General features: G+C 39.6%; 1 protein-coding gene across 10 annotated transcripts in view; it reads left to right on the top strand.

The window, feature by feature from the left end:
• Positions 1-14,387, top strand: part of TENM3 (teneurin transmembrane protein 3) — a 1,346,134-nt gene that overhangs the window by 1,272,142 nt on the left and 59,605 nt on the right. For all 10 annotated transcript variants that reach the window (XM_009207910.4, XM_009207907.4, XM_009207902.4 and 7 more), the window contains 3 exons: positions 6,810-7,026; positions 8,044-8,163; positions 8,727-8,988. In XM_009207910.4, coding sequence (XP_009206174.2) covers positions 6,810-7,026; positions 8,044-8,163; positions 8,727-8,988 — 599 coding nt within the window. The remainder of the gene's footprint in view (positions 1-6,809; positions 7,027-8,043; positions 8,164-8,726; positions 8,989-14,387) is intronic.

Raw genomic sequence — 14,387 nt, 5'->3', positions numbered from 1 at the left:
TTCTAAGCCTTTTTAACTGTTTAGAATTAACGATCTTTAAGAACTTAATTCAGTTTTTCCTTCATTTAGCAAATGTATTAAATGCCTACTTGGCACCAGCAAGTGTGCAAGGCTCTGGGGATACGACAGTAGGGATGGATAGTGAACCAGATGAGCCCTCCAGGAGCTTAATGAGACAGTTGTCTGAGATGATTGCTGAAGGAATTGAGGGCTATATGGAGAAGTAAGAGAGAAGGTTAGAGATCTCCAGGCAGAGGAAATGAATATGGTCTATAAGCCATGTTAAGGAGTTGTGACTTTACTCAGAAGGCAATGGAGACCAAGTAAAGGAAGCATTTTAGCCAGAGAAGTGAAATAATCAGATTTGGTTTCTATAAGGTTACTCTGGCTAACATGTAAAGAATGGATAGTTGGGGCAAGACTGGAACCTGGGAAAACACACTGTTGGTAGGAATTTGTCAAGAGAGGACCATGGTGGCCTGATGGGTAGTTTCAGGGAAAGAGAAAGAAAGACTGATTCAAGAGAGATGTGAGATGAAGAAAAGCAACTGATGCTTGATTAGGTGGAGAAAAAAGGAAGAGACAAGGAGTCAAGGACAACATTCAGTTTTCTACTTTGAGAAGCTGAGTGGGGTGGATGGTGGAACCATTCATTGAAATAGGAAGTTGAACAGCAGCGTGTTTGGAGGAGATCACATACAGACATGTTAAATCATATTACACATGTTAAGCTTTAGATGCCTGTGCAATATCCAAGCCAGATATCTTGAAGGCAGTTGGTGGCTTTGCAGTTCAGGAGAATGACCAGCCTGGAGTTGAGGGCTGAAGGAATTGAGGACTATATGGAGAAGTAAGAGAGAACGTTAGAGATCTCCAGGCAGAGGAAATGAATATGGTGAAAGGTCTATAAGCCATGTTAAGGAGTTGTGACTTTACTCAGAAGGCAATGGAGACCAAGTAAAGGAAGCATTTTAATGATTAGCATTGAAATGATGTGAACATGAGGTCCGGAGTCACCAGGAGAGCACTAATGTAGACAACCAAGAATGTGTGGAAAACCTAGCATGATCCCAATCCAGAAATGAATGCTTATTTCAGTTTGTTTCATGCACATTACAGAATGTGACTGAAAAGAATAACAAAAGTTACACCTGTATACTTTTAAAATTCTGAATCGCACAAATAAAATATTACATGGGGATTTCTAACTCAGACTTGAAACTTGGAGGTTGAGGCATGGGGGGAAGTACCAAATACTGTGGGGAAGGACAGTGGGTATCAATTATCATTTGAGTAAAAAAGAAAATTCATGACTTTTTATCCAGTCTGTAAACCAAAATTTTGAAAAACAAATAAAAATATCCATAGCTCCTTGAAAGAAGAAAGTGAGAGTATTGACAAGCAGCGTAAAGCCAGCATAGAAGGTAACCTAGGAAGAGTTTTAATAATCCAACAAAATGTATATTGTGTAAATTTGCCAGAAAAAAAAATCAAGAGTGATGTAAAGAAGAATAGGAAATAGGACAGGATAGAGACCTTGAAGCAGGACCAGGGATTGGCAAACCGTGGTCTCTGAGCCAAAGCCTGATTTTCTCAATAGTTTTATTGGAACACATTCATGCCCATTCATTGACATATTGAAGGCGGAGTTGAACAGTTGCCATAGAGACTATATGGCCCACAAAGCCGAATGTATTTACTCTTTGGCTCTACAAAATAACTTTGCCAGCCACTGTAAAAGACCAGTGAAAATGCACAAAGAAAGACAAGAGCATGTTTCAAAATAGTGGACAGAAACGCTAACCAGAGCAATGATATTACGGACTGAGCGGAGGGAAGCATAAACAGTATGATCTAGTTTACATCAGAGTACCACGTAGATTGCAAAGCCTGAACGGAAGAAAGACAGCCTCTTAACTGATCGCTGCAGTTATTATTCAGCAGGTTTTGAGCATCTCTGATTTATGTAGATTTTTATGATTAATGCTATTAGATATGGCTTCTATACCAATATAAATTTAAACCAACCTAATATTCCTGAAACTCAAATGGAATCTCGATGATTTTTGGAAAGCTATTCCACAAAGACAATTTTACTACACTATACATTTGGGCAAGTGGGTAATCAACTTAGTTATACTAGATAGCCTTAGCTGTTCTATAAATACAGACCAAAAAATGAAAAATGTTTTCTCAAGTTATAGGAAGCCAGATTCATAACCATCCGTCACTTGCTTGGGCAAGTTACTGATAAACTCTGCAGAAAAATAACAAATAGTGTGTCCCTGCACCTTGGCTGTTGAAAATGAGATTCTTTCTCTGATTGATGTTAGCAGAGAGGCTTGTAAAAATGCATTTCCAACTGATTAGTTCAGAAAGTGTCAATCTCATGCAGTTTTATGACCTGCAGACTACATGCCAGATGTACATTTGCTTTTTATAAACTAACAAAGATGAATGACTAAATTTGAGCATTCCTCTTTGGCAACTGTACCATCTATTGCCTAAGGGAAGTCACTGTGGGAGCATTATGGCGAGGGAGAAGAGGGTAAGGAGCACGTAACCCTTAATTTACCAGATTCATGGAGATAAAATATAATATTTGGAAATACGTTTCCTATTGAGTCTTTTCTACTTTTGTTGAAGAATGACTACAAGGGAAAACCTGCAAGAATATCAGATATTTGTGGTGTTACTCTCCCAATCATATGCAGCCATTCTAAATCCATCGAGTACAAACTAAAGGTACCATATCATAAAACACATTTGAAAGATTCCCCATAAACATCAGCATATAATTATGATTGGGATGCAAAGGTTGAGGTTTTTTAAATTTTTTCATTTGTTTGGTTTTTTTTTTTTTTTTGAAACAGTTTCTCTCCCTATCACCCAGGCTGGAGCACAGCGGTGGGATCATCCTTCACTGCAGCCTCGAACTCCTGGGCTCAAGTGATCCTCCCACCCCAGACTCCCAAGTAGCTGGGACTTCAGGTGCACACCACTGTACCTGCCTAAGTGTTCTAACTTTTTGTAGAGATAGGGTCTCACTATGTTACCCAGGCCTGTCTTGAATTACTGGGCTCAAGTGATCCTCCCATCTCGGCCTCCCAAAGTGCTAGGATTACAGGCGTGAGCCACTGTGCCTGGCTAATTGTTTTTTTGAAGCCAGAAATGATATGGGAGCAGTAGGTCTATAGTCTACTACTTCAGAAGTCCAAGTCTTAACAACTATGCTTCTATTTCTTTTAGAGAGAGGGAGGAAAAATGTTTTACATTATTATTATATATGCTCATGAAAAATAAGCCAATAGCACACTGTTGTCTTTCTTCCACTAGAAATATTGAGAAATATTTATGCATTTTTCATCTTCATGCCCTTTTGCCTAGGAAGGTAATATTTTGATAAGTTTATATGAAATTTCCAAATTCAGTTTCATTTGATTTTCTTTTTTTTTTTTTTTTTTTTTTTTTTTAGATGGAGTCTTGCTCTCTCACCCAGACTGAAGTGCGGTGGTGCGATCTCGGCTCACTGCAACTTCCGCCTCCTGGGTTCAAGCAATTCTTCTGCCTCAGCCTCCCAAGTAGCTGGGATTACAGGCGCCCACCACCATGCCCCTCTAATTTTTTTGTATTTTTAGTAGAGATAGGGTTTCACCATGTTGGCCAGGCTGGTCTCGAATTCCTTACCTCAGGTGATCCACCCACCTCAGCCTCCCGAAGTGCTGGGATTACAGGTGTGAGCTACTACGCCCAGCTTGATTATCTTAAAACATGATTTTAGTTTTCTCCAGAGAAATAAACATGCAGTTTCAAATGATTAACAACTCATTATCTTAGAAATATAACAGACATGAAAATACATATACTATCATCAGGAAACCTTGTGTCATCAGATCTGCTTATCAGAAATCCTGACCCACACATTTTCATGTGTATGGAAATTATGGTAACAAAAAAATTAAACTATTAGTGTGAAAAAGTCCAACTTCCTAAATTTAATTCAGGTATTCACTTATTAAGCCTTTCCCCACTCCCCCAACTTAGTGAAGAGATTTTTAGTTACTGTCTCTGGATAAGCTAGGTCTCTGTCAATTTCAGGTGACAGAAAATTTAATTCAAACAGACTTAAGGAAAAAGGGAATGCCTTCATTTCTATAACTAAAAAGCCCAGCAGGTCAAATGCAGCTTATGGCAAAAACCTCAAAGGTTTTTGCGTCTGTGTCTGACCTGTTAGTTTTTCCTCCAGCCCTTGCTCTGCTTGCCTGGGGATGACTCCATTCCCAGAAGCTTCTATAACGGCAGCAAGGTGGCTGCAGCAATCTCAGCCACACAGCCTCATAGATCTCAAGCCTCGTTGAGGGGTAAGAATCTCTTTTTAGATTGTTCCTGAAATTCATTCTTGTTAGACATGTTAGGTCACCTGTACATTTCTGAACCAAACACGAAGTGAAGGTTATGCACATGGCCTAAGAGGTGGGGGAGGCCGGATACGCAAACAAAAAGTTTCATCTCTTGCCCAGAGAAAGGGAAATGGGTCCGGGGAAGAACAGTGTCCACTACATGTCTTCTTCAGATGGCCAAAATGACGTGCTGAGCCAGGCCTCCTCACGTCCTGTTTCTTACCTTACCTGTGTTGTTGCTGACCTGCCTTTTAGACTGGGCAATTTAATTCAACTTTGTCTGTTTCTTTTATCTCAGTTTGCTGTCAGATAATGAAGGGGCAAGCTAATATTCTATTAATAAGAATAGCCTAACGTAAATCAATGGCTAGTATAGTTTTCTTTTTAAAAAAAAAAAATACTTTTTTTTAATTGTGTAAATAAAACATAATGGTCATCTAGATATTTTCAGCTGAGCTTGCTATCATAGAGTCACACCCAGACTTGATAGTTCAGTTGGAAGATTTTCAAACTATTTTGTCAGTTCTCCTAAGATTAAAGTCTTCAGAAACTGATATTTTTATTAATACCAATAAATGTAATTATCAAGGAGATAAAAATTCATGTTTTCAGCTGGGCTCAGTGGCTGAGCCTATAATCTCAGCACTTTGAGAGGCCTAGGCAGGTGGATCACTTGAGGTCTGGAGTTCGAGACCAGCCTGGCCAAAATGGTGAGACCCCGTCTCTACTAAAAATACAAAAATTAGCCAGGCATGGTGGCAGGTGCCTGTAGTCCCAGCTACTCAGGAGGCTGAGGCAGGAGAATCACTTGAACCAGTTAGGCAGAGGTTGCGGTGAGCTGAGATCATGCCACTGCACTCCAGCCTGGGTGACAGAGGAAGACTCAGTCAAAAAAAAAAAAAAAAAAATTCATGTTTTTCAACTGGTCAGTAAAGCCTGACCTTAAAAGATAATGTTATCAAATGATCATAACTTGAAACACTCAACTGCTACTGGATGATTATAGCTTTTAAACAGAAGACTTACATGGGCCATTGAGTGTAGTGTGCCTTTGATGTTCCTGGAGAAAGCACTGGCAAATCCTTCTCATCCATTATTCCTTTCATGTCATCACTACTATAGGTCAGTTTTTCATGATGGATTTCTTATTATTTCTAATATTATGGCCGATTTACATTTACCACATTTTAATTAATGCCTCCATTTTAGTCGGTGTATTCTAGGAGTCCAGGCTCTTGTTTAAAATTTGGGAAATGCCTGATTTTATCTGGAACACACTTAACCTTCCTCAGAAGAGCTATTCGTTGTTGTTGTTGTTGTTGTTGTTGTTTGTTGTTGAGACAGTTATGCTCAGGCTGGAGTGCAGTGGTGCAATCTCGGCTCACTACAACCTTCGCCTCCCAGGTTCAAGTGATTCTCCTGCTTCAGCCTCCTGAGTAGCTGGGACTACGGGCACCTGCCACCACGCCTGGCTAATTTTAGAGATGGGGTTTCACCATGTTGGCCAGGCTGGTCTCAAGCTCCTGACCCCAGGTGATATGCCTGCCTCAGCCTCCCAAAGTGCTGGGATTACAGGCGTGAGCCACTGCACTGGCCAGAAGAGCTATTTTATTGAAAGGTGGTTGGCTAGTCTCATCCATTTTATATTGATTTGTGTTTGCTACACTTCATAAACTTCATTTTCTGACCCTTCCCAAATTTTAGAGCTTCATCCTACATAGATTCCTATTTACCATACACACTGTGCTAACTCCTAGTGCATTATCTCTAAAATGTAGGATATTTGAGTAGCTTTACTTATAACTAATCCATATGCCTTCATACTACTACTAATAGATTGTTCTAATCACCAATTTTTTATTTCTTACTCAGAACAAACATTATATAATTCTTTTCAGCCATCTCTAATCCAAGTATTTACTCTCCGTGAACGCAGATGCAAGTAGATTTGTATGTCACGTAATGATGGGGATATGTTCTGAGATAGGTGTTGTCAGGCAATTTCATCACGGTGGGAGCATCGTGGCGTGCACTCACGCAAATCTAGATGACACAGCCTACTACACTCCTAGGCTACTCATCTGTACAGCATGTTACTCTACTGAATACTGAGGCAGTTGTAACATGGTGGTATTTGTGTATCTAAACATAGAAAAGGTACCATAAAAATACAGCATTATTATCTATGGGACCACCCTTTTATATGTGGTCTGTCATTATGTGGCATATGACTGTGTTGTATTTCTGTTTCTTCTGGTTTCAAAAAGTGTGCCTGGTAGAAATTACTATCAGATAGTCAGTGGAAAATCACTTGATGTGAAAAAAAAAAAACAGTCAAGAAACAAAACTGATTCTACATTATGGCATTGAAAGGAAAATTCCCTTACTGGGGATCATTTCTCTCTACAGATGGACTCATTGACTGCATGGATCCCGATTGCTGCCTACAGAGTTCCTGCCAGAATCAACCCTATTGTCGGGGCCTGCCGGATCCTCAGGACATCATTAGCCAAAGCCTTCAGTCGCCTTCTCAGCAAGCTGCCAAATCCTTTTATGATCGAGTCAGTTTTCTTATAGGATCTGATAGCACCCATGTTATACCTGGAGAAAGTCCTTTCAATAAGAGGTTAATGCTTCTTTTCTGTATGTAGATTTGTAATGATGTTATCAGCAGTTACATATACTTTATGTGAAATACTCATGACTGTGAGCTTGAGGAAAGTGCTGTTTTTTAAATACAGTTTTTCCCCTTTCTGCAAAGTCTTCACCAAACTTTGCATTTCAAGCATTTTTAACGCAGTTCACATACTTTGTGAATTTCAGTGCCTGAGACATAACAGGACATTACATTAAAGAGTCAATAAATCTTCATTTAACTAGTTGATTTTGTTGGCACAGTTGGAAATGTTTCAAAAGAAGCAATGAAAAGACCCCAAAAGGCAAAACAGAAGTGCCCTTTTTTTTTTTTTTAGCTGAGCTCACTAAATGATATAAATTATGAATTAATGTAATGGAACTGCTGACGGCATGGCAGTAAGATTGCATAAGCTGTTTGACTGGTGCTTTACAGAGCAGTAATGACCTGAAAATAAACCAGTAAGTGAAAGCAGGTGTCTTGTGTCTCACTGAGCAAAAGAAGATGATTTACACCAGAACTCCTGGGTCTGCAGTAATTTAACAGCATTAATGCAGTTATAGCCAGCAGTTGATTAAAAGTTGTACAAATGTTCCTTATTGCCCCCTTAAATCTTATACTTCTTGGTCCCTGAAGATTTACTGATTGCCTCAGAATTAATTGGAAAGTCTACTTTTCTTCATGTGAGCACCATATATATGACTTATGAAAAAAACACAGAGTTTATCATTTTAAAAATTCATCTCTAAATTATTGGTCTTGATAACACTCCAGAAAACAGATTGCCACAAATTAAAACCCAGGATAAACACAGGCATTTAGAGAATATGAATTACACTGAATTAAAAGGGACATTGTCTTGGGAGTATTTCAGGTCTGGTTTTTGTGAATAACGATTGATTGCATAGAATAGTGTTATTTTATCCTTAGGTTGAATTATCTATAAATCATGATAATGTTGGCCCGAAAAGACAGATGTTCATTCTCATTCTTCTACTTTTCCAACAGCCTTGCATCTGTCATCAGAGGCCAAGTACTGACTGCTGATGGAACTCCACTTATTGGAGTAAATGTCTCGTTTTTCCATTACCCAGAATATGGATATACTATTACCCGCCAGGATGGAATGTGAGTTAGTCCCATCACACTGTCTCTGAAGGATTTGAAATATAAAAACTAGACCTTCCTGTACCACTGTCATGTTTGATTGTCCTTTTTAATGTGGAAATGCAGCAACTTTTAGACTCTAGAAACTTGTGACAGTACGTATGGCAGAGATTTAAAGTCATATACTCACATACTTCTTCAAAAGTTGATTTTATTTTCTAAGGCGTGGTGATAGTACTGTAGTTTTGTGGGAGAATGCTCTTTGTCTCAGCACATGTGTGTTGAAATCTTAGGGGTAATATTTCATAATGTCTATAACTTGAGCTCACATGGTTCCGAAAAAAGAGTCAACGGAAAGCAAATTTGAAAAAAAAAAAAAATTGGTGAACTTGGTGAATACACATAGGGCATATGAGTATTTATTGTATAACTCTGGGAATATTCCTATAGATCTGAAACTATTTCATATAAAAGTTGGGAGAAAAAGTTGATTTTCCTTATAAAGCATATTAACTTAAGGAGATGTGTGTTGGTAGTTCTGTGGGATCCAGACAATTCACTAAGCAGACCTTGTTTTTTCTTAGGTTTGACTTGGTGGCAAATGGTGGGGCCTCTCTCACTTTGGTATTTGAACGATCCCCATTCCTTACTCAGTATCATACTGTGTGGATTCCATGGAATGTCTTTTATGTGATGGATACCCTAGTCATGAAGAAAGAAGAGAATGACATTCCCAGCTGTGATCTGAGTGGATTCGTGAGACCAAATCCCATCATTGTGTCATCACCTTTATCCACCTTTTTCAGATCTTCTCCTGAAGACAGTCCCATCATTCCCGAAACACAGGTAAAATATTCTCACAGGCAGTACTTGTAAATACAAGATCTTCAGATCATGTTTTGCCAGAGAATCTTAAAAATAGGTTATAGAGGCCAGGCACGGTGGCTCATGCCTGTAATCCCAGCACTTTGGGAGGCCAAGGCAGGCAGATCATGAGGTCAGGAGTTCAAGATCAGCTTGGCCAGCATAATGAAACCCCATCTCTACTAAAAATACAAAAAAAAAAATTAGCCAGGCATGGTGATGAGCGCCTGTAGTCCCAGCTACTTGGGAGGCTGAGGCAGGAGAATTGCTTGAACCAGGGAGGCAGAGGTTGCAGTAAGCTGAGATCGCACTACTGCACTCCAGCCTGGGCAACACAGTGAGACCCTGTCTCAAAAAAAAAAAAAAACCAAAAAACCATGGATTATGAAATTCCAGTGTCATCTTTAAGTAATTCTATAGAATGAATTATTTTGTGTGTGTGTGTGTGTGTCCTAGAGTAGATATTGTTATAGTAGGATATCTAGTTATTTCTTTCTTTCTTTTTTTTTTTTTTTTGAGATGGAGTCTCACTCTGTCGCCCAGGCTGGAGTGCAGTGGCGCGATCTCAGTTCACTGCAAGCTCTGCCTCCTGGATTCATGCCATTGTCCTGCCTCAGCCTCCCGAGTAGCTGGGACTACAGGCGCCGCCACCGCGCCCGGCTAATTTTTGTATTTTTAGTAGAGACGAGGTTTCACCGTGTTAGCCAGGATGGTCTCAATCTCCTGACCTCAGTGACCCGCCTACCTCCCAAAGTGCTGGGATTACAGGCATGAGCCACCGCGCCTGGTTTATCTAGTTATTTCTCAAAGATCTGCTCAAACAAAATACTTTTTCTTCAGGATATATCTTACATATTTATTAGTAATAGTCAAATGAAAATATAGCTTCAACTCAATCACTAATAATTTCTTTGCTCATTTATTTATTGAAAAAAAAACTTTAGTGTCTAAATGTACCTGACAGCTTGACCGACATTGTACCAAGTGCTACTGACACCACTCACTATTACACATGGCTATTAGTCTCAATAACTTACTGTTTAATTATTGTTATAAGTAAAAAGTGTTTTGGAAAAGGTATTTTTGACAGGAAATATTCATTAATATAACTTTCTAAGGAATAGCCATGCGTTCCCCATTCGTTTCATCTACTGAAACATCTGAGGATTGTGTTCCATCCCACATGTTTCCAGTTAGAAATAACTTTCAGATCTTACAAGCAGGACATTAGGTATAATAATAATGGACTTTGCCAGGCGGCATGGCTCACTACTATAATTCCAGCACTTTGGGAGGTCAAGGCAGGAGGATGGATTGAGCCCAGGAATTTGAGACCAACCTGGGCAACCTGACAAAACCCTGTCTCTACAAAATATACAAAAAATTAGCCAGGTGTGATGGCATGCACCTGTAGTCCCAGCTACTCAGGAGGCAGAGGTGGGAGGATCACTCCAGGGAGGTCAAGGCTGCGTGAACCATGAGTCCCACTGCACTCCAGCCTGGGCGCCAGGAGTGAGACCCTGTTTCAAAAATATGTATATAATAATAATAGACTGTATTCGTAAAGAGGTAAGGAAAAATCTGAGGTCATTAAAATACACTAGCACATAGCAGCTTTGTCATAGTCACTGTCCAGATATGTATTGAACACCTGTTCTGTAGCAGGTGCTGTTATGTGGGAACAAAGCAGTAAACCGCTGAGATGAGGTGCCTGCTCTCACTGAGCTTCCCAACTCATGAGTGGAGAGAGGCAGTCAACAGAAATACGTCAGGTTGCGATGAGACTTACCAAAAAATAATAAAGCAGGGGACAGTGGATAGAGGTATGATCTAATGTAGTAGAGTCTGAGAAAATCTCTTCAATAAGGTGACATTTCAGCACAAACTTTAAGCAAGTAAAAGAACAAGCCCTGAAAATAGAAGGGGATTTTTGGCTTGTTTGAGGAGTGGCAAAAAGGACAGGCAGCACGGCTGGAGTGAAGGCGGCAGTCAATAAATCACAAGCCATTGAAGACCATGGCGAAAATAACTCTTCGAGAATTGGAAGCCATTGAAGGTGTCTAAGCAGATCACTAACACTCACTTAAGGAACTTCTGTGCTGAGAATATTCTATATTGGGCAAGGGTGGAAACAAGGAGACCAGTTAGGAAGCAACTTCAGTTGTCCACAGGAGAAATTTTGGTGACTTGGACAAAAGTCTTTGAGGGTAGAAGTAGACACGGAAGAGTGGAGTCCAGGAAAGAGGTTGAAACTAAAGAGGTAAATTTGGGAGTCATTCGCATATAAATATAAAGCACTGGGGGAGATCACCTAGGGAGGGAGTACAGCTAGAGACTACAAGAGGTGAGCCAGAAAGGTCTAGGATAACAAAAAAACAAAAAGGCTGACAGGCAAAGATGTTGCAGCAGCAACACCTCAGGGATTCATTGTGAAGTGGTCAAGCCAACTTTGAGCTGAAACTTTAAGAAGTTCATTGTAACCTCAATCAATTTAATACTTCCTCCCCAGGCCCATCTTGCAAGAACTCTAGACTTCGTAGTCAGTCCTAAAATAGACTTTACCTAGAGTCAGTATCTGTCTGTAGGTGTCAAATTTTTAGCAAACTAGGGCATTAAAATGGGTTTCACATAGTCAACAATTCCATGAATACATGGAGTCTTTTCTGCATTCATTCATGCAGTAGGCAAATATTTCATAGAAATGTACTGAGAGCCTACTGTGTACAAGGTACTTTACTAGGATAAAAAGAAGAATAAGACATGCATCCTGCCATTCTAAATGTGATAAAGATTTTAAGGAAAAATCGTACAAGTTCAAAGGAGAGGTCAATTCCTGAGTAAGCCAAAGAGAATGACTGAGGAGTTTGGTCTTAAACAAGGATTAGGCTAGAGAGGGAGGAAAGCATGTTTCAGATTGAAGATGTGTAAGCAACAGTGGAGTGGCAAAAACAAGTCATGTTGTGGAGGGGATAATGGGGAAGGAGGCAGAAGATGACCCCAGGGCCAGTTTATGAATGGACCTGAGGCGCAATCCAGTGGGGACCTTGAATTCTTTAGGTGATGCAAAACCCAGGCCCCAATGGAGTTTTTTCGGCATTTCTCTAAAGTTAACTCAAGTGGCAAAACGCACTTGATAGAAGTGCAGAAGATACTGAGAGAAGAGAGAAATGAGTGAACAGGGTCTTCTTGTGACGTGTATATCCATGCGTATCCAGGGCTCACATGGAGGGGGCCTTGCAGTCACAATGGTAGTGGAAATGAGGAAGAGGGAACACATTAGACAGGGACTGGAAGATAGAATTGGCAGGACATGGTTCCTAACCAAATGCTTAACAGGATCAGGAATAGGATTTACAGCTCACGCAGCTGGCAAAAGTAGTCCTGATGGTTTATTTTCCCACTTTGGCTGGATTTACCTTTCCTTCTAATGCACAATAACATGGTCAAGTTAAATTACATCAGAGGAACACATGCTTTAATGAACAGAATTACAGATACTAAAATCAAGCATAACACATGATATTTTGAAATAGAGAGGCAGCTTCTGGAAGTCACAGGAAATACATACAATATTCACAAGAGAGTCCCTTACTCATGGAAGACCTATCAAATGGATGGGAAATTATTTTGAAAATAAGAGGCAGCAAATGATGGGCTTTAGGGTTAAATCGCATATTATCAGGACCATTCTGGAGTCACCGAATCTATTTTTCAAACTAACTCATTGATATTTCACTGATTATGGGGGAACAATGAGTTATCTTTAAACCTTTCACCCTAACAACCTACAGTCTTACAAAAGTACCCTCAGCCTTAAATTTAATGGTTTCCCCACGTCTACACAGTTTCTATATGTTTGTAAACTATTTTGCTTAAGACCGTTTTGTGGCTGAATTCAGTCAGCATGTTTGAAGGAAAACTCCAATGGTAATAAATTTGTGTATCTACATTAGAAATGCCTCTTACTCTACTGTACCACATCGCATCCCTCTTCATGCCAACACCGACTGACAGGCCAGAATGGAAGTTTCCTTCATCCATTCATTTGTGCTACTTCCAACTGTGTGATTGTTTATATTGAAGCTGACAGCTCTACCCTCAGTACAAGGGGTCTTGGAGGGTTTTACTGAAGTTATTAAAGTCTGGAGATGGCAGATACACATCATCTTTAACTGTTCTATGTGGAGGTGTTGGGGAAAGGGGAAACATTGCTGAACACTGAATCAGTATCCTGAGATCTTTCCAACATGAAAAGGCAGTCCTTTCTATCTGAATAATGGATCTTGATAGGGCAATATGAGGAAGGCTTTGAGAGTACTGTTTAATTCTTCGTGGAGAAAGTAGTGAGTTCCTGGTGCACGTTCTTGAACACAGATAGCCTTGCACTTACAGCCTGTGTGGAAAGCCGAGGGAGAGCTGTTCTTATTCATCAAACTCACGGGAGCATTGGTAAAGAGAATCTGAACTCTTTAGAAAAATTGTATATGCCACATGAAATACATTTTTCAAAATAAGTAATGTTTTGGCATAATGTATTTTGCATTTGTTAATATAAATGTTGTCGGCATTCACGGAGCTGGTCACACTGGTAATCTGTGGGGTTAAGAGTATAATCTTTTTTTAATTTGTAAAGGAGATAATTCTTATGCACATAATTATATTCATTTTTACAGTCCAGTTTCAAATAAAAAAGTGTGAATTGATAGGTTCTGTGTGCATTTAATAACATAATAGTTGCTCTCTAGGAGAAATTTTATGGAGCTTTAAAATATTACCTAATTTACCATCATACCAAAAACCCATGGTAAGTTGGAGCTCAATCTTTAATTATGACAAGGTGCTATTATTACATTACCTCTCAACATGGATATGGAATTTGCTACACTTTAACCCAAATGATTGGGTCTTTTTTGTTATCCTTACTGTCTTTATAGGCTGTGACCAGCCAGCTGATGAGGCTGTAGGTATTGGTTTAGTCCCTAAATGAGCCAGCTGGCACAGGCCAGATCTTTGGCCTAGACTGCATCCCTGTTCCGAGCTAACCATCTTACAAATGTCTGCTCTAATTCTCCAGGGTGATGGGGTGAAAGATGGGTTAGTGAGAATCCACTGTGACTACTACACTAACGAGTCAGTGCATGTCAGCCTGATGGAGCAGTCACAGTGCTTCCCGTGTGAAGAGTAGCACCCGAGGTATGATTAACTCAGAATAAATGACAAGAGGCTTTTAGGAAGAGACATTTGGGCTGGCAGCAGAGTTATTTTTAATTATTCAATAAGATAACAGCTCAAATGCATATTTGTGAATAGTGATTCTTTTGTGTCTTATTTTAGTTGTCCGAAAGCAACTAAAATAAACACATTGTCTTTAAGAGTAACTA

This window comes from Papio anubis, chromosome 3, assembly GCF_008728515.1.
Source record: "Papio anubis isolate 15944 chromosome 3, Panubis1.0, whole genome shotgun sequence".
NCBI lineage: Eukaryota > Metazoa > Chordata > Mammalia > Primates > Cercopithecidae > Papio > Papio anubis.
This window is presented reverse-complemented; position numbering and strand designations above follow the sequence as displayed.